At 38.5% G+C, this 21,907-nt stretch overlaps 1 protein-coding gene across 1 annotated transcript in view; it reads right to left on the reverse strand.

The window, feature by feature from the left end:
• Window positions 1-2,289: 2,289 nt before the first annotated feature.
• Window positions 2,290-21,907, reverse strand: part of CDH2 (cadherin 2) — a 120,452-nt gene continuing 100,834 nt past the window's right edge. Inside the window, exons 15-16 of the mRNA XM_086740761.1 lie at window positions 12,113-12,277; window positions 2,290-3,786 (exon numbers count right to left, since the gene is read on the reverse strand). Coding sequence (XP_086596887.1) covers window positions 3,580-3,786; window positions 12,113-12,277 — 372 coding nt within the window. The 3' untranslated portion in view covers window positions 2,290-3,579. The remainder of the gene's footprint in view (window positions 3,787-12,112; window positions 12,278-21,907) is intronic.

Here is a 21,907-nt window from a genome sequence, read left to right on the forward strand (position 1 = left end):
AGCCAGCTCGTAACAGTGCTACAGCACAGCTGAGAGCACATCACCACCAGTAAAATCATCAGGTGAGAAATCAAACATCACTTGGTTCAACTACTTGGAGGGTAGTACAAGTAAGTACATTTCAAACTGTTGTGGCATGAGTATTAAGGTCCTTCACCAATACTCGTCAATCCCAGAGGAAAGAGAGGAAGCTAGATCCATCCGTATGTAAGGCCTTGTCTATCCACATGTTTCTTCCCCAAACCCACCCTTGTCCTCATCCTTTTAGCCCCTGAAGTTCAGAAGGACAATAGGTTTATGAAGGCTTCCCACTGAAATGAAACACAAGTTGTAGAAAGGCTGAGATGGGAAAGTTCCTAAAGCCTTACTTCTTGCCAGTAACTTCCCTCAGTTACAGTGTCTACAAGACAGAGATAATGTATATCACTGCTAAATCCCATTTCCAAAACAGGCTGACAGAATTTCCCAAGACAACGGTAGGGTCTAAAGGTCAGCCATCTTCTCCCTCTCAGTGCAGCCCTCTGATGGGGATTTAAGCATGGATCATAGGTACAAAACCTGGCTGCGCATTTCTAGAATAAGAACCAACCTGAAGCTTGATGAAAGAGGATCAGTTCAAACATGTTTTTTCCTTGTAAAAGCATTCGAGATGCATAAAAATGATTTATCCTTTGTTCTGCTCAGTAGACCTAATGCTGACCTAACACTAGGTTTGAGAACCGTTGCTACAATTTCAAAGCAGCTGTACATAGAGCTGGAAGATTGTCTGATCAAGATAAAGCTCCTATCACTGTCCAAAAGAGCCGAGTGCTCATAAAAGATGACCTCTGCTCCATTTTTTTTTTAAAAAAAGTGCTGTAGCCAAAACTGGAAACTTTTCACAAATCTTTCCCCTTCCATATCTTTTAACGTTCAATGGCAATGAAATAAAATTAATCTAGCTTTTTCAGTTTGTTTGTTCCAAATAACAATAATAGAATTACTATGCTTAAAATACTTTTTTTTGGGCATAAATTACAGAAGATGGAAAAATCAATGTGCTAAAAGTTGCCTTTTGCTTATTTAACATGCATTTACATTTTAAATCCTGCCCTTTATAAAAGTTTTCCTTCCTTAACCGTACAGAGTTAGATTTTCATTTTTATGTCCTGCTCTACATCTTTTTTTTCCTCCCCACACTGCTAATTAATATGGAAATAGCTTAAAGGAGGTAATGGATAATTTTGACACATTACTGCAAAAGCAGTAAGGCTTTGTTACAGCATCGAGCTATAGTTACAAATGCTAGAGATAAATAACAGCCAGGTATGCAGACACTGAAATGCTATATCCCAGTCTCAGAGGACTGCTATCTCTCACCTTTCACAGGCATCATCACAAACGAGGAAGAAAGGAGATGCGCTCATGAAAGGTGCAGTGAAGGGGAGCTACCTCACACGCAGCATTTAACGCTCTCCAACTTGAAATTCAGGATTTACCTCTGGAAGACACAGTCAAACTGTGTAAATGATGTTTGAGTGCTGACAAAGCACCGAAGTGCCGCTATGCTGGAGAGCATCATCCCCCTGCCCACCAAGCCTTCCCAACGCAGAAGGCTGCTACGCCAATCCCAGCACCTGGATCCCCTCCCGCTGCTCCAATTCTCTCAACAGATTGTGGAAATGTGGCGTTTCTGCTGAGTTCGAGCTTCACACTGTTCACAATCAGGTCCTTAATGAATGTAAATGTAGACATTAAACCTCAGCAGATTGTTTTAAGTGAAAGAAGGCAGAACTGCTGTACCTACCATGTTTGCTTCGTTTGCAAATAAATAATTGTAACAGGTTAGAAACATGTTTAGTAATGACTAATCTCCTAATGGGATTTTTTGATAAAGCTCCATGACCGTAAGCAGCTCCTTGAAGGACATGATCTGATGTGCGCTGAAGTTAACAGGGGCTTGTCTTTACTTCAGCGTAAGAGTCCATGCAGCAGACGACTACTAGAAGCTGCAATTTATTTTATTTATGTAACCTGCAGCACCATCACACAATTATTAAACTGTCAGTCTTGAAATGAGCCAAAAATGATGCAAGCTCTGCTATTTAGATAATGTACATTAAATAAAAGAGCTAGCCAACAACGTGGAATTGAAAATTTTGAATTCCCAGAAATGGCACAGATCATTTTGCTTTTACCTGGGAACTTGCCTTCCAAATTTGTGCCAAACTTTCTTCTACATAAAGTTTATTTTCAACTCAGCAGTACTGAATGCTAAAGAAGTGCACACAACTTCTGACAAAACTCAAATGTACTTTGTATACTTTTTATTTACTATAGTCAGGGCTGCCCAGGAAGGACAAAAAATGCCAAACCAAGCACCAGATCCAAAATTAGCATTTTATTCAGAACGTTGGGGTCAGAGGTGTATCATTCATATTCTGGTACACAATACAGAGGCAAAGCTGTTCTCAGAAGTCTCTCCAGTTTGAAAGCTTCTTCCCCCTTCCCTCCCCACCCCCTAAACATACTGTATATTTACTCGTGCCACTGGCATCAGGCCAACTCCCCCCCCCCCTTTTTTTTGGTACAAATTATGTAAAACTTTTGTGCTAAGAACTTTTCTCCCTCCCCAAACAAAAAAAATAATAAAAATAAAAATAAAAAAAATATTGAGTACTCTAACTACAGTTCAACAATTGAATCAATGTCACTTGTTTGCAACCTGTTTTGTAAATACTTTATCCATAACGAAAGATATAAACATGCAAAAACCTGAATCCATAGTCCAAATAATACATACACGTGTTCTGAAGTTTCTGCACTTCTCCACAGACTATGCCAATAAAACATTATGTACACATACCGTTTTTTACAGTGAAGTGGGAAAAAAATACTAGAAATTTAAAAAAAAAGAAAAAAGAAAAGTGTACATGGATTAAGACCAAAATGTGTCTAACATTCTAGCATAAGAAAAAAAACCAAAAACAATTCTGCTACAAACTGGTGATATGAAAACTCCCTTTATTTGCAACCAGCTGCATAAGTTTTAGAATTTTAGTGAAAAAAAAATCCCCTAACATCTAAAACTAGAAGTAATGTACATTGTTCCACCTCATGGTCTTCTCTCCCAGATAATAAAATTGTTCCATGAGGATTTTTTTTGTTTATTTTTCATCTCCTTATTTTAATAAAAGCAATGCGATGTAACAAAAGCATGTTGAAGCATATTGTGTTTCACCTTACTCCTCCCCACCCCAACATATTTTGTCTCTTTAATGCATCATTTCATAAATCAGTACCATTAAAGCCTTAAACATAAAACTAATTCCGATCTGAAAAAGGTACAAAAAGGCACATAAAATCCCAGTGCTTCTGTACTGTAAAATTCAAGTGTAACTGAGCTCAATATTTTTTTTCCAAACAGCATTGGATCACTGATATTCCACGGAGCCCAAATTGGTTTGCAGCCTAAGCCAAAGCCTTCAGCAAGCACTTGTGCTAGTAGACTACAAAGTTAAAGCCTAGCTTCTGTATGCTTTTGGGGAATATCAGTTGAAATGTTTGTACTTGTCCAAAACCAAAGTTTCACTTTGAAGTTCAGTCATCACCTCCACCATACATATCAGCAAGTTTCTTGAAACGTGGGCCCCAGTCATTTAGGTAGTCATAGTCTTGCTCACCACCACTACTTGAGGAGTTAAGAGAGCTCAAGGATCCAGCAGTGGAGCCGCTTCCTTCATAGTCAAAGACTAAGAGGGAGTCATACGGTGGGGCTGTAGGGTCATTGTCGGCTGCTTTAAGTCCCTGCAAGAAGGAGAGGGGGAAAAAAAAAAAGATAAAGTTCTATATCTGAGAGGAAGACAAAACATAACTGGAATATCGCAGTGCAGTTGCTTATCAACTGTTACTTGAGAAAACAAAGTTCTTGTTTTTCTGCAATCCAATTCAAAACAGGATTCATGTTTTCAGAACTCCAGCAAGAACTTATTTCAGTTCCTTTTAGAATGGTCAGGTTTCCAGCATTGCAGCACGGGACATTTTGAATGTAGCTGCAAATACAGCTCTAACAAAACCTTATGAGAACATCACAGCGCTAGGGTCAATGCTAATAAATATACAGCTTCAGAGCTACACAGCTCACAACCTGCGGCACAAGCAATATGGGACTGGTTAAACAGACAGATGGGGAAGGAGAAATAGGCATGTTTGCAAAGATTCACTTCAACAGTCATCTCACACGGCCAATAACACATCCACTGACATTGCTGGCCTGCAGTCCATCTGTGTGTGCCAAAAGCCGTATCTAGTTAGCTCTGTAAAATTAATGTACCTCTGTAGGCTGCTGTGAGAAAAAGATACAATATGTTGGCTTAAGCCTTATGTGCTCTGCCATAACCACCCATAAAATTCCACCTGCTCTTCATAAAACACACACACAATGACATCAAAGCTAAATACAAGATTAGAACCATTTTTGTTACCTTATTTCAAAGTATTCAAGTTATCAACACATGAATACTGGGTCTTCAGTAATTTGAAATTTCTGCTCTCCAGAGCTGAATAACCCAAATTAGAACTAACACAAACTGAACAAGAGGAAGGTAGGGAAAGAACCACACTTCTTCCAGGAAAAATTCTCTTCCCTCCCTATTTTCTTGTCCAAACCTAAACAGTCAGTTTCATTTTAGCATATGAAATGATTGCTCTGTGCTTATCCTGGAAAGATTTACAAGTTGAATATAAAAAGTTAAAAAACCCTCTTGTGTTTTGGATTTCTCAACCTCATAGTTTCTTCAATGGGACTAGCTTTTTCAAGATCTTCCACTTTGAATAGGATCTACTTGGGCAGCCACTGACAAAGGATAATATACCTTCCAGAATTCTATATGAATTTTAAATTGCTTAATGTTAATTTAAACCAGTGCTATTTGTGCTGGTTTTATTTTTAATGTTTATTTATTTAAAGAATGGTTTTATTATACTCCAAATTATTTGAAGGACTGAGTGCACCTCCTTCAAATTATTTAATATATTCTGGTTTTAGAAAAGTGTGTTTTACTCCCAATTGTCTTTAGTTTAAATGTGATACAATGGAAACAGATGTCAGTATATCTTCTAGAAATTTGTATATAGCTAAACCCATTAATTAAAGCATATGGCACTGATAAGGTAGAAAATAATCCTGGTTCTTTATTACCTATCTAAAATCATTCAGAAGTGGGCAAAATGTGCCTAAAATAATTTTGCAAATCAGTGATGGAAAGGCCCAGCATATTTATCAAACTAATGACCTCTAATCAAGAACACATTTTGGACTTAAAATTATCGTTTCATGTAGTACAACAACATCAAGCAGGTTATTAATAGCCTGCATTAGAAGCACAATTTTGCATTATCTGATAAGAATAATTGGTGATGCTTGTTATCTTTCTCTTTGGAGTTTTCCATCCTGATGGCCATAATAAGGACAAAAGATTTGAGATTCTGAAAAGGCAATAGCAAGTGCTGGAAGACTTCCCTTATCCAGCTTCAAAGCTGGAAATAGTTCCAAGGCTTTCTCTCCATTTCTGCTGCTGAAGCAGAAACGCAACTTTACTTCTTAGGCCCTAACTGGCCTTGCAGTATTTACATCTTCCCTTAAGCCTGCTTGGGGTGACAGACACCCACGCTTTTCGAACACAGGTGACAGAGAAGGAGAATAAATACCACTTGAGCTTAAGGAGTGCTGAGGTATGAATCCCAGGTATCAATGTGTCAAAGTCATTTAGAAAGCCAGCTTGGAGAAGAAATGCTATTTCCCTGCAGTTCTGCCTAGTAACAGTCAGCCACGGGGTACTAATTTATTAAAAATCAGTGAACAAAACATTCTCCTACATCACTGCAGAAATTCTGATACCTATCAGCCATCCATGGCAAGAAGGCAGGCAGCCCATTTTCATCTGTTTTTTTTTTTCCAAAAGGGAAGTTGGATTTTTTTTTTTTGCAATTTGCTGCTGGTATCATGACAGCATTTAAAAAGAAAACTGGTTTTGAGCTACTGACTTACAAGACAGAATCTCACGAACAAATTCACTGTTTCCAAGGTTGTGTTTACTGTGTAATCCACTTCATTCAGAGAACGTAGCTATGGGCCATGTTACGGAGGTATTGATTTAACTGCACAGTCTAAGTTACACTGACGTCTGCACCTATCTTCTGGTTAAAAACTCGTCAGATTCATAGTATAATAACTGAACTTAGTCTCTAACTCTTCAAATGACAAGCAAGTTTTCTGCTACATTTGTGTGGCAACTTACATACTAAAATGACAAAGAAATAAGATTTTTTTCACTTTCCCTCTGCTCAGCATATTCTCTGAACCTACACAGTGTACTGCTCCACTTTGGTTTTGGGTTCTACAGCATGTCCAAAGCTGCAGTTCCTGGATGTCAACTTCGGCAGTGAAACTGGCTTATGAAGCTCCCTTTGGTTTCAGTATTGCCACCTTTTTTTGCTTATTATGCCATCTCTTTCAATAGGTGGTACCACAACCTGCTGTATTGGCACAACTGAAAAGGCAACAAACGGCTGCCAAGAACTGCTTCCACTGATCTTGCTGCCATGGTATTGTCAACTGCTTCTGAAGAGATCTCTCAGTTTTTTTCCAGATGTGTTCAAGAATCTCAGAGCAGCAAAGTTGTTATAGTTACTTGGTTTACAGTTTCCTGATCTGAAAACTCTAAGTTTTTACTAGATAGAGAAATTTTCCAAAAACAGAATTGCTGGAGCACACATTTGGGATCAGGTAATCCTGTTGGGAGACTGTGAACTAAGTTATATTTCTTTGCATTTGCTACAACGCCAATTCACAACAAGCAGTCACAGAAGAGTCATGGCAATACAAAGGTAAGCTTGAGACCCAGGACAGGCTGAGTAGCAGTCTCACCTTTTTTCTCGTCCTGTTTTATGTATCCTGTGGCAACTTTCACTAAGGAGAAGACAAGGAGCAGAAGAGGAGAAACTACAGTGCCTTGACTGAGGAACAACAGTAACCTTAAGCTATACCTCCCTTAGTATGTGTAGCATTCTCAATTTGGCTCAAATCAAGGGAAAGTAAAACCCTCAAAACCTTGAACTAACATGAAACGTTACAAAATCTAATGCTTTTATTTTCATTAATCCTACTACTTCATCAGAGTCAGATGACTTTTGATGAGAAGGAAAAGAAGAACAGAGACCAACAGGCAAATAAAAAAAAACTGTTCAAATCTGGAACTATTTTTTTTACTTGACAAAAAAAACCCAGAAAACATAAAGGGACTCTGTTCTGCTTGGAGGTGCACTGTATCAATAACCATTTACTAAGAATGAATTGAGGGTCCTCCATGTCCTCATGGGACGAAACCTTTAGTTTGTAATTTAAATTTAGTTTACCTCAGGGTATGCTGTCTATTGATTAGAAATATATTCCTAACCACAACTCTCCACCACAACGTAATTTGTTTAAGATTTCTAGGGACAGCATAGGTGGTTCTTGAAAACACGATTAACAAAGCTACTTCTAACAGGCCTAATTTATACTGTCCTGCAAATCCTGACTATTCGAACTGTTAATTATGCTCCACACTCTGCAGGTTACGTTTTAAAAGGCTCAAAATGGAAAACAAGGTCTACAGATGATTCTTAATAACACATGACTTATTTCACTGACTTGTTTGTACACTGGACTGGAAGAAAAGGAGGTTTTCCCCTTCCTCCCTTAAATTAGAGATTCATCTATCCATTGAAACAGACAAAACAGGAAAGTCCCCAAGGTCATTTAGCTTATGCCTGCAAAACATATTTTGATTATAAGGCACTTCTGGAACCTTTTTATTTTAGAAAGCTCACAGCTCTCTATGTGTTATCTTAACTTCATAAGTGTTATAAAAATACTTGAAGTTTTTACCATACTTGTAACTTGTTTTTCCACTGAGAAGTCATTAGAACACTATAAAATACTCATACTTATGTATGTCTCATTGAGTTAAGTAGATTTAATACAACGGATGACAGCTAGAAAATAATATACCAGAACAAACAGAATATTGCCAAAAGGCAAGAAACACAATGACCCACTAGGTCTTTTTCACTTTTTGTTTCTACAGCTCTGTAATAAAGTTAAGAAGAAAAAAAACACCCCACGCTTGCTTGGCAATGGTAGCTAAATCCTCCAACACCTGAAATCAATGACCTACAGTTCTCTTTTGTCAAAAGCTGGAGTAATTCAGAGGCTAATCTGAACAATGCTGGTTGTGTGTCTGAGGTGCTGGTAAGCATTCAACAGACTAAATTAATTCCCACACATGGGCCAGCATTCAAAAGGATCATGCTGATCAGCATCTCTGGGAACAGGGCCAAGTCCTCCAGAAGACCAGACTGGTCTCCAAAAGTGTTGCATTTTTTCAAACCAATGGGCTAACGCAGACTTTGCTACTGAGGTACTGACAACTCATAGGTAGCCTTCTCCCTGCTCAGCAAGCAACTGGGCTAGTTTTGCAGGCAGTTTGCGTTAGGGCTGCCCAAGGGAAAAGTTACAGTATGACCTGTAGTTACACTGGAAGGAAGTTCTTTGCCTAATGATGCTGAAGCTGGATGCAAAGACATACGAACTTTGCTCTTTCTTATCTTGCTATGTTCATTTTCACAGCTCAGCATAACTTCTGTATGACCTGCCCTAAGAAACATCTGGTATGGGTTTTACCCAAGATATTTCTTCCAATTACTCCAAGTAAAATTGAAAGGAACTTATCAATTTCTTTGGGTATAACCTTGCCAGGACTCTAGGTAGAATTCTCTGATGGCAGCATGAATACCTGTGTAGCTTGAATGTTTATGCTCCAGACTCTGATAATTTGGAAATGTAACTGTACTACTGTGAAAGACTCATTATTTTTTTTTCCCTTCAATAGACTTCTTAGAATCTCATTTGCCATGGGAGGTTTCAACACAAAACACAAATTAAGATTAAACTCTTCTGGAGAAATAAAATCCCCATTTTGCCCAAACTTCTGGCAAAATAGACACAGCACTGACAACCTTTAGGTCGCTACTGTCTGATATATAGAGGCTTAGATGGAATGCCTCATAGTAAAATGATACATTGCTGTGAAACCCTTACCTTAAGAAAAAAGAAAGCTAAACATATAATGCTTCAAGCATAGAAACTATCTCATATCGTTCCTTTCAATCAGAGGATATAATCTCCAACGAGATCAGGTTGCTCAGAGCCCCGTCCAACCTCGCCTTGAATATTTCCAGGGATGGGGCATCTACCACCACTATGGGCAACCTGTTCCAGTGTTTCACCACCCTAACTAGAAAAAAATGTCTTCCTTATATCCAGTCTGAATCTATCTTCCTCTATTTTAAAATCACTACCCCTCATCCTATCACAACAGGCCCTGCTAAAAAGTTACTCTTTGTCTTTCTTATAAGCCCTCTTAAGGTTCTGGAAGGCAGCTATAAGGTTTCCCTGGAGCCTCCTCTTCTTCAGGCTGAATAGGCTCAACTCTCTCAGCCTGTCCTCATAGGAGAGGTGCTCCAGCCCTCTTATCATCTTTGTGGCCCTCCTCTGCACTCACTTCAACAGATCCATGTCCTTCTTATGTTGGGGGCTCCAGAGCTGGATGCAGTACTCAGGTGGGGTCTCACAAGAGCTGAGTAGAGGGGGAAGAATCCCCTCCCTTGACCTGCTGGCCATGCTCCTTTTGATGCAGCCCAGGATGCAGCTGGCTTTCTGGGCTGCAAGCAGACATTGCTGGCTCATGTTGAGCTTGTCATCCACCAACACCCCCAAGTCCTTCTCCTCAGGGCTGCTCCCAATCCATCCTCCAGCCAGCCTGTTTTTGTGCCTGGATTTGCCCCAAGCCATGAGCAGGACCTTGCACTTGGCCCTGTTGAACTTGATGAGGTTTGCACAGGCCCAACTCTCCAGCCTGTCAAAGTCCCTCTAGATGGCATCCCTTCCCTCCAGTGCGTTGACGACACCACACAGCTCAGTGTCATCAGTGAACTTGCTGGAGGTGCACTCTATCCCACTGCCCATGTCGCTAACAAAGATGTTAAACAGGGCTGGTCCTAATACCAACCCGAGGAACGCCACTTTTCGCCGATCTCCACTTGGACATGGAGCTGTTGAATACAAGTATCCAAGTGTGGCCATCCAGCCAATTCCTTATCCACTGAGTGGTCTGTCCACCAAATCCATGTCTCTCCAGTTTAGAGACAAGGATGTCTTGCGGGACAGTGTCAAATGCTTTTTTTTTTGCTGTATTTTCTTTAATTTCCTATGTATTTACAAGGTTTAATTTTATTTTAGAGTCAATGACATTATTGACATTCTTTTACTGTGTAAGAATAGCTGGGAGAAGCTTTCTCTTTTGGGATGGCAAGGGGTAGCATAAAGGGAGCTATTTATCTAACACAACAGACAGCAGTAAGAAGATGACTCCATGCTCATCTGCACTGAGATATAAATATATTAGGTTAAATCAAGACAGCATGTATTGTTTCTACAGCTCCATGTGTACACATTGATGCTATAATCTTCAAGAGTGATAACCCACTGATAAATAGCATTGCAAGAACAGCTTGGTAAGTAATTTAAAAATTGTAGGAGGTTGGACAGACTACGTCTGCTTCCTGGCTTTCTAGGAGAATCACACTCATTCATTTTCTTAGCTCTGTAAAGAGAGCTTGATAGCTGTTTAGAGGACAAGGAAAATCAGGGTATTGAGGATTATGGGTTCTCCCTAACAGAAGAAGGTGTAGTTTGGGGTCAGGTGGGTAGTGTCTGGTCACAGCTGTGTGAGAACAGGACGGGAAACTGATTGTTTGGCCAAAGACTGTTTGGCCCAAGGAAGTTCTTGTGTGCATGCTGCCTTGCTCAAGAACGTGTGCCTTTTATTGTCTCATGCCTCCACTATTTTTCAGGAGCTGATTATAATTGTAACATTTAGAAGTGCAAGGCATGCAAACCTCCTCTTTGCTGAGACATCTCTTTCTAATATAGCTCTTCCCCAAACCTGGAGTCTCTTAAAAGACAATGTCTTCTGAGAATATTTCTGTTTCCCGCCAGTCATCTCCCTGTATGTTTCTTTACAGTTGTATCGCTGTATACCTTAAAAGGAGCAAACTCAATTTTCTCCAGCTTGCTAACACAAAAGACTTTAATATATTAGCCTGACTTTTCTTCAAAGCAAACAAGAATAAACATGTTTGCAAAAACAGTTCTGCAATACTTGTCCAGCTCTATTTGCCAAGGAAGACATGAGGAAACTAGAGAAAATAATTAAGTACTACTATTCATCTACAAAATCCAGCTTATTTTTAAGCGGTAAATTTTGGGGTAATATTTATTTTCCTATAACCAGCAAGCACAATAAACACATTCTATCCTAAGTACCCCCAAAATCAATGATTTAAGACTGATTAGTGATAGAAATAATGTAATAAATATTTGCAAGAGCATTTCTTTCAGAACTGAGAGTAATCTGGTGAAGTCTGAATCTTACGTACATTTATCTTCATTAGATTGAAGATTCAAAGATAATGCAAAGACTTTTAAAGCTCTATGACAAGATAAGTATTAAACCCACTTATATAACACTTAATTTAGCTGCCGTGCTCACTAATCGTATTTGGCGGAATTCTTTTGGTCTTATTGAAGGTACTGAATTTCCACTGTTATCTGGATTCAAAGGCTAATGTACGAGGAAAATGAAAATGAACTTCTTCCATTATTAAATTACTGTGAATTAACAAATGAATTTAGGCTAACCTATAATTTCGTTAATCTATTTATTACTTTCAACCCACAGAATAATCCCGCTTGGAGATACTGGGCTGCAGTTGATAACATATTATGAATGTAATTAATACAAACGTACGGGAGTTAATTGATGTATCTTCCCTTTCTGTTGGAGTGAGTTAATCAAATTTGTCTGCACTTTAAAGGAACATATTTACTTCTACCTAGCAAGACAATTTTAATTGTCTAAGTTTTAAAAAGTTATTATATTCAAACATAACAGCTACTCATGCAGAGTACAATAAGTAAAATATAAAAGCTTATCAGATCTTAGGAGGATACTCTTTTGCTCTCCTTTACCTCGTTAATGAAATCCCCAATGTCCCCAGGATGAGGAGCAGCTGATCTGACTGGATACTGAGGTTCTGCATGGATTGGCCTTTCATCAAGACGTCTAATTCCAACAGGTTTGATGGCATCTGGTTCCACAGTGTCAGGCTGCTGGAGCTGGCTCAAGTCATAATCCTGAAAAATATGAAACAAAGACAGTACGTTAGAAGAATTTAAAACAATATCTGTCAGGGGGAAACATGAGGAAGAAAAAAGGCAAAATGCAAAGTATAATTTCAGCAGAAGTCCTATTTTCAGGATTGTAAAGCTTCCCAAGAATAACTCAATAACACTGTTATTTGCATACCAACAGGATGTTATTTGATTTATACTCCCTGAATCTACCGTTTTGATTTTATTCCATCAGATTTGTAGTGCTTCTCATAAGTTTTCCATTGAGAAGCACGGATTTGAGTAGTACTATTAAGAGACTAAACACTTTGCCTAGTAATGATGATTTACTGCATAGAGCAAAGATGCCAAATCCAACTCTTATTTTTCTAAGCAAATAAATGCCAGACATTCCCATTCCGAGAAAGAGGCAAGCGCACTGCTCTGCAGTCTTTTATAATACCTTCAAAGAATGAATTTAAGACTCCTTGCTGATTTTGTGTGGCTTCAATAATATGAAAGCCAAAGGGGGGGAAATGTCATAAGAAATACAAAGCTCCTCAGATTTGGCCTTAATTCTAAGCACTTTCTAGAGATTACTTGTGGATCTGTTCATTAAGTACTTGATGCTGCAGTTTCAAACTCTGGTAGACTGATAAAGCTAGCATAGTGCCATGAATTCCAATAAGCAGTATGTATATATAGAAAAAATTTAATTAGATTAATGTTTATGCATTTAAGATACATATGCCTGAATACTAACTATTTGCACAGTGTGATGCATTTCAGCATTGTCATTCACCTCACTGTTGTCTTGTCCAGAAGGTAGTCATGATCTAGGATGCCTTTGCACAAGGCACTGGTAAAAATGCAGAACAAAGAACCGGGCTTAAAGGCTTAAACTAAAGCCATTCATGAACTACCAGCACTCTGGGGCTCATGCCAACTCTACTGTATGCCAGATACCCTGTCCCACAAATAATCCAAGCCGTTGAGGAGCATCCTAAGTAAGCTTCTCTATCATCAGTCTCTATTTTTCAGCAGTGTTATTCTGGTAACAGTGTTGTTCTCGTAAAAATCTTATTTATAATCTCAGCTTGCTGGAAGTTGTCTGTGCAGACAATTACATTTTCACTGGTTCCTAACTGACTCCTAAAGGAAGGAATGCAAGCGTTTACTTCTGCTGTCACCTCATGGGACATAGGTCCTTTTTGAGAGTATGATCTACTGTGACCCCAAACCCCAGACTTTTCAATGGGAGGAGAGGTCTGTTCTCAACCATGAAGGTAGTTTGTTGGGAGAATTGTAACTGACTATCAAATCCACTACATCTTTTAATTTGTCACTGGAGTCCTCAGTTGACTGCACACAAATATAGTCAAAAAAGGTGGAACAGCTCCACTGAGATCTGAGAATGCAGTTTCATATCCTTTAATTAGATTACAAGTTCCTTGGGGCAAAGCTGTAACTTTTACCCTTCGGTTCTTCATGTACCAAACAGAATAATAAGTGATATCCATGAAGCGGTATGAATTGGAGAAAAGTAAACAGAAGAGAACTTTTTATCCTTTCCCTTTTTATTACATAAAATAAATCAAAATAGTTTAGAGACATGCTATCGGAAAATCCTATTAAATAGAGAAGAACATACTTCTTAGAATTTATAAATATGTAACACAAGAGTGCTTTTCATACCCAACCAAAAGATAATGGTGGAAAACACCAACAGGGAAAAATGAAAAAAACCCTGTTTTTTTAAGCTAAGCATTTCATTTTGAAGCATTCAAACAGGTATGGTTAAATAACAATATACTAAAACCAGGAGAGCCTCTCTGGTCATTTCAGTTCTATAAAGACAGTATGTTTTTTCCACCTACTTGCATGTGCATATACTTTTTTCTGATTAGTAGTCATACAGATAGGCAATATGAATAAAGTCAGTGAGACTACTATCTTCACATCTAAGGTGATCCTCTTCTCTGTATGTATAATTTGAGACATCTCCAGGCTCTACAGCTAAAAAGACAGCAAAGATTGCCATCGGCAAGGCAACAGCAGTGCAGAATGTGTCCTTATGTGGACTCCCACTTTGGTTTTCTTTTCTTTTCTACGGTAATTTATGACACTGCCATCTAGCCTTCTATCAGAGGAAATTTATTTTGCAGGTCTATTAGTGTCTGGACAGGAAGAGAAGATCCATTGTGCTTATTACCACAGGCTCTCAAATCTCTCGTATCATTAAAATCAATACTAACTATACATCAGTCAGGTATGGCAAGTCATCCACCATCTCCCCAAACTGGCTTAGTGCCGTACAAACACAGCACCATGCAACGACTCCAGCCATTTCAACATTCTGTCTAAAGTCAACTCTACTCAATTACTGCAAAGTAAAAAAAAAGAAAAACATTTTAAAGAGGGTGTAAGCTGTTTAGGGCTGCTGAATTTCCATCTCTTTGCTCAATGCTGCATTCACAGCTAGAAAAATGGGAAAACTTTTCATGTATTATTGAAAGCTCCTGCACAGACTTTATGGTTAGTCCCAAGTACAGTTTAAGACAGCTAACTGCAGAAGCGACAGTTAAATGGAAAACTACAGCACCTGAGAGAGAACAAGACATGTTGGGGTAAGCTGGGACAATCAGCTTGGAGCAATACTCCGGGTTATTATTTTTACTTTTAATTTCAGGATCGCAAGTCCACAATGTTTTGTCTTTGCTCCAGTTTTCTTCCATACAACCTGTCCATAATTACAATCTGCTGAGGGACTAATGAGGAACAAGACAAAGTCCTTTATTGGAAACGTACTTGAGCAAAGGTTGTGAGCATCTAACTCATATAGCTGCCAATTTTTGTCAGAAGTATTTATTTACTTATTTATGCTGTTTAGCCCTAACTCCAGCAATTTTAGAACAAATACTGCTTCCTCTTCCGTCAGTTTGAATTTAAGCAGACAAAACCAGAGGGTTTCGATTTTTATCTTCTCCAGCTTCTGGACAAGCTTAGATTGCTGCTGGAAAGGAGAATCTAGTATCAGCTTTTCTCTGTTGGAAGGTTGCTAAAAATATTAGTTTGCTCCTGTTTTGCATCTAGCAAAAACTCAGGCCTTCAGAAACCAGAAATTAAGACTAGTCTGATTTTCCAAGTCATCAGGGAAACAGAAACCTCCCATTCTATGGCAGGGATCTAAGTGAAGCAACCTGAATGATCCCTTGTCTTTGCCCTTGTTTATAAAGGGACCTGGCATCACTGGATAAGACAATGCAGCTACCTTTTAAGTAACTGGTGTTTAAAGAGATTACAACCTTAAAGCTTTATCACTGTAACTCTCTTGATGTTGCCACTAGCGCTTCTGTCTCTTTGGTTACCATCTCTGGCATCACTGTTTGCTCTTGCTGAAAAAAGCTCTGACATCTGTATTAAGCAGAAAAACTTCTGGTTTTGATTTGCTTTTGTTTTAAGAAAGAAAATAAAGTCACAATGTGCTAAAAGGGCATTTTATCAGAAGCTGCATCTTGTGAAATTAAATAAATCTCAAAAAAAACCTCACAAAACCCCACCAGCCCCCTTCCCTCCAATCTGATTACAAAGATTGAGCTTATTAGCTATTCACTTAGTTCTAGATAGCTTTGAGCAAAGACTTACAGTGTTACTACCTCCCACCTCACATTCCTGAAACGTGAGATCCCAGTGAGACAGTGCTAAAAGTCAAAATCAGCTAGCCAAGCCCTACAAATTAACCACCTTACCAGATGTGTAGGCAGAAGGGTCCAAAACCCCAAAAAGCACTTATTTAAGAAGATCTACCTAGTACTTGAAAGCACAGTCCAAGTATCTCAACTTGAATAGAAGAAACATCCAGAATAGAAAAGGTCATTTTATGTTCCCCAGTAATCACTGATCTACAAAGAAAAACGATAACGTAGCCTTCAAAATCTCTTCCCTGAAACAACTTCCTCTTGTGCAAGGCAGTTATTCATTTAACAGCACTTGAGTAAGAATCCCTCATACAGCAGTCACCAGTTACGGCAGTAGGAGACATTTTTTAAAAAATACCTTGCTTTCTGCCTGACAGTTACCAGATTCTACGATCCCTGAAAAAAAAAAAATGAGGAGATAGGCCAGGAAACAGTTTCTAAGAAGCTTCTAGTTTTATAAAGTTAACTTTTTTTTTTTTTCTCCTGGATTAGCTGTTCTGGTTGTGCTTGCATTTCAGAAGATGTACTTAAGTTCCTGGCAAAAACTTAACAAACTAAAAATTTTTAGAGTAACTGGACCTGCTTTATATGAATGCATACTGGAACATTACAAAGCAGAACTGCAAACAACAGAATCAGATCACAACTTACTAGAACTATAAATTGCTCTGCATAGATGGGACTGACTTTTTTTCCAGATAGGAAAACTCTGAAAATACTATGACATATAACTAATATAACAAAAGCAGTACACTTGTTTCTCATTTTCAAAGGATGCAGCCTTTAAGAAACATGAAAGTTCAGCTCTATCTCCATGCAATAAATAATCCATTTATTTGTCACTAGATCAATTAATTTAATGGTGAGAGCTGTAAGTGTCATTCACTGAGCAAAATCAGCTGAAGTGGTCTAAGCGCAGGCAAAGCAGCACTGGTAGAAGTCTGCATTTCACCCACCCCTTTTATAGGATGCTGCCTTAGTGTAAACCCCATTTTATTGGTGGCTTAAGAAAATAGAGCAAACTATGACTTGAAGTACCTATGGATAAAACACATGTTCTGCTTTGCATTTGTGCTCCAAAGGCAATTACTATCTGCTCCAGTAGGGAAATGGGATGAAGAAGCAAGGGAAGAAATATTTTACACAGCTGAACGCTTCCATCTGCCAAGGTCTTTTAAAAGCAAAGAAAAAGGAAACAAAATCCAATGCTGCTATATCTTACCATTCTACTCCCAAACCCCACCAAACATGACCTAAGAAACTATGAGAAATTTGCACATAACATATTGCTTGAGTTCTGCAAAACATTCCAATTCGCCCTAAATCTTACATCTGCTGAAATAATTGGGACTCCAAAAAAAGCAAAGCACAGAGTACTGACTAGATGTAAGCTGCAGGTGGGAGGCTAGTTAAAATGCCTGCGCTAACAGTTGCTCTTTATTTGCCGCTCAATTTTTCATTACTTTCTGCCATATTGCTTTTTCCATTTGTTTTTATTATAGATGCATCTGGAGTATTACAAGTTAATAATTTTTAAGATAACCAAGAAGCTATCTTATCTTTTTTAATAATAAAAAGGTGAAAGTTAAACTCCAGCTGCAGATAAAACACAATGACAGGCACAGGTTCTAGATGGGATAAAATAAAACACAAAACAATTTTGTAATAGAATTATGGAAACATTACTTTTCGGATGATGAGATAAAGATTCACCAAGGAACGACAGAAATTCTGCCACAGGAGAACTGCATGAGTCACTCATTAAAAAAAAAAAAGAAATTAAGCAAACTTAGTAAGCAAATACAATCCCCAAAATAACTACCTTCTAATTATAATATTGTATATTCCTAGGGTTATCTTAGCAATAGTTATTTCATTCATTATCATTAAAATTTCTAAACATAAAATATGTTCCAATCTTAATATAATGCAAAATAAAAGTTAGAAAGTGAGAGTAAACAATCTGAGTAACACTCTGATAAGGTGGAGAAAATAAAGCATAATCAAATGGATTTATACAGTTCATTGAGTAGGTAAGGATCACTGTCATGTCATATTTACAACAGAGGTTATGATAAGATCCAACACGCAAGACGAATGCAATCTTAAGATGTAGGCATACAGAAAGTCACGGCAATAAGAAAAAAAACAAACAATCACTCAATTCGTTTTTATCAATGACACACAAACGCTGGAACAAAGCTACTTTTCTATAAAGGAGTAATTTCTGCTTAGAATTTAGATCCTGCTCACATAAAAGTAAAACATTGTATTTTTATTTTTAATGCTATTATCACCTTTAAAATAAATGCTACTATTCGCTTTCTCTATACAAATATGTAATAAAACATGACAACAAGCAAGCTATTGACTAGGGTCTGAATACACTTGTAAGAAAATGTGATGTAGGAAGGAAACATATAGAATCCTTAGGAAGAAAAATACTTTGAATAATAGTAAAATCATTGCAACAGAAACTCACATGCTGAAGAGATCTGAGGGGAAGATTAAAATACAGGTTCAAAACATCTGACCTGCAATACTTCGAAAGCATGCCGCCCTCGGAAGTGGCTCGACCAACTTGCTTCAACAGGCCCACCTGCATGAGCAAGTACTACTAGAACTCAGAAAACATTACAGAAATGGGCTCAAAGGAGCTGAGAGGATCATCTTGTGCAATGAGATGTATACAAAAGCAATTAAATGGAAAAAAATGTATCACAGTTATCAGGTTGACATATGCTGCACGTATCCCAGCTGAGCACCCACTGCCTCGATGTAAATCACACAAACGGCCCGAGATATGTGATAAAAATGAATTAGTGATGCTTATGGGTTGTGATCTGCTATGTGCATGAACTATGCCGCAGACATGAGCTAAGTGCTTTAACACTCAGCCAACATGAGCTTTTGGTATTTAGAACTGACAACAGTGTCACAAGTCCAGAGCACATCATGTTGGGGGGGCGACTATTCGTCATTTGTATCTCACATCTCCCATTTGCTAAACAACTGCGAGCTCTAGATAATGACAAGACAGTCACTGCCAGCTCCGTAATTTGTACCTAAACTAGGCACATGTACTTCAGAATACAGCAAACTGCAGTGCCTCCTGCCACCTCAACTGCTAGGTTAAACATTCAGAAGGAATTAAAACAAAAAAAAAAAACCAAAGCAAAACAAAAAAAACCCACACAACACTTCCCCCTCCCTCCCTGAACCAGTAACCAAAGCAGTCCCACTGACTTCTGTGGAATGATGCTGACTCCTAGCTTCTCAGAGCACAGCTCCTTTAAGTCAGGTGGCCAAACTGTTAAAACTAAAAATACTGAACAAAATCTTGAGAAGAATCACAGACTTTCTATCTGGAATATCTCTGCCCCCTTCTCCTTCCTCTCTTGTCCCCAGCTTCTGCTAGTACAGTGATCTTCCCTGATATCAGGAAAAAATGTTTCTGCCTGGAATGACAGGAGTGCTGTACAGCTTTCACAGACAGTTTTTCAGTCCACACTTCAGAGAAACAGCAGTTTAGCTGAAAAAAGTCCAGAACATTTCCAGTGTTGACAACGCTCTTCAGTGGGGAGCAGGCTGACTTCAGCTATGACCCACAGCTCAAAAGCTTTTGTGGCTTAGGGAATTAAAAGCATTTTTCTCAACTGCTGTGGAGATCACACGGTCCTGTGTACATCATGCCAGGCTAGAGGAAGACTATGAATCATTCAAGAACCTCAATTTTCTTTACAAGCATTCAGTCTGGCAGAGCGAACAAAGCAGGCCAAGATGGTCTCAGATAGGATTAGCAGGAGACCTTCACGATGGAATAAACTGCTCTTTTATGACAGACTTCACATCATAATTCCTTGGAAATGTTAGCATAGGAGAAAAACAGAAAAAGAAAACCAAGCAGGAATTCCACCTTGTTGTTGACAGTTACTATGACTCAGAGGAACTAGCTGGAATTTTGAACTCATCAAATTTGTTGCAAGAGATGTTACTCTGATAGCATGTACAAAGGGTCTGAAAGGAACATGCTGAGTATGCTTTAGGAGTTTCTGGGTCTGCAGTGACAGCTAAGAAAGCCAACTGCATAGCTTCCAAATAAATAAATAAACCCTCTTAAATAAATAAATTACTCCACAAGCAAAACTACAAGTCCAAAAGCAGGTTGGTTCAGGATGCAGAGAGTCCCAAGTTCTATCACTTATCTTCAAGCTCTAGCAGCCGTATCTTCAAGTCACCTAAACATCTAGGATAACAAGAAAAAATATGAGGCCACACAGGGTAAATCTTCAAGTATTCATCCAGAAAAGTGGGTGATTTTAAAAAGACCTCAGGTGATTTTAAAAAGCCCTAAGCAATTTGCTTGCTATAAACGGAAGTAAACAATTTTAAAAGGTACAGATTATGAAAATATCCAAAGCTTTTAAAATATTGTTTTCACTGTGATTCACATGGAAGCTTTGAGCATTCCCTTCTATTTCGCTGCACAAGATGCACTCTGGGTTGGATGATTCTGTGTTTGAGACACCCTGTGCACTGCCTTCTACTGAAGCTGCTTGTTCCATCAATCCTGATGGTTTTGGGTAGAGTGCACAATAAAAAGTTAATACTGATGTACAGCATTTTCCTCTGTCATCTGTTGATGACTTGTGGATGCACGGTTGACATGAAATAATTTTTCTTGATTTTAATAGAACAGTGGCAGTTTTACCCTATGAGGCCTCATTCTGAAAATAGATTTTTGATGGCAGTCTCATGCTTTTTTAGAACACTAACAATGACACTTTACTGCTTACTTTAACTTTTACAAAAAAAATGCAGAGATCTTTATGGCCAATGCCTTTTGCGCACAATGTTCTGCACACAGCTTTGCTTGTACAGTATTTTGCTAAGCCATGATTTGCAAAAGTTAGATTACTACTTGTAGGGAACTTGTTGGGACATTCCAAAAGCTTAGCATTCGAAGTTCTTAAATCTCACATAAAATGCATGCAAAACCAGATAAAAACCAACTAAATCTAATCCTCCCTCTTTCTCCTGGGCACAGGAGGTGAGGGGGGAAAGGAGGGAACCAAGAACAAATTACCCTAGGAACTATTATGATCTAGTTATGCACAAACAGAAACTAGATTTCAAAAAGCATCAAACCAAAATAAAGTAAAATAATCCTCCTGAAAAGCAGGACAGAACTTATTTCTATCATCCATTATAGACAGAACATTTAGTGCCTACATGAAAAGTTTGTGCTCTCTATTCAGCCATTCTGAACAGAACAAATTCCTAATTTTGGAGCTGTGGGAGAACCTACCTCCTTTTTGCTTATACAGTGGTCTAAATCTCTTGCCACAGAAGTGGTTGTAAAAGGTTGCTACACTTTGTATGAGCTCTTATTTTCTTTTCCTCCGATGTTTGCTGTGTTTGAAGGGTATAAAGACCTTTTAGACCCTCAGACACTATGGTCTACTGCTCAATGGATCAGTAAACAGACCAGTGTACCTGAACTATCTGGCTGGCAACTAAGATAATTAATTTGCAACAGCGACCTTAAAATTTGTCTTAAGAAAGCAAGCAGAGGTTTTGTGGCTACAAATCATTCTGTTTTCTATAAAGCCCTTAAATCTCCTAGTGTCTAGGTGCTTCCTCTGCTCACTGTGAGAGGAAATGATCCTTATTTCACATTTCTTACCACTTTACTGCTACTCCACTCACTGACAGGTTTCTCTTTCATTTTGTGCACTGCGTTCATTCACCACTGGTGAAAGGATGCATTTATGGATGGTTTACATCCTGCTAATCTCTATGGTATTCACACAATGTTACCTCCTGCTGCACTACCCTGACTATACCTCTCACAAAGACAGTACATCCACTGGAGAGGAGCGCAGTACAAGATGGACAGAGGAGAGATTTCAGCATTCTTTCTAAACTATTAACTGTTTTACTCTTATTGTATGCT

This window comes from Chlamydotis macqueenii, chromosome 2 (genome assembly GCF_036417535.1).
Source record: "Chlamydotis macqueenii isolate bChlMac1 chromosome 2, bChlMac1.mat, whole genome shotgun sequence".
NCBI classification, from domain to species: domain Eukaryota; kingdom Metazoa; phylum Chordata; class Aves; order Otidiformes; family Otididae; genus Chlamydotis; species Chlamydotis macqueenii.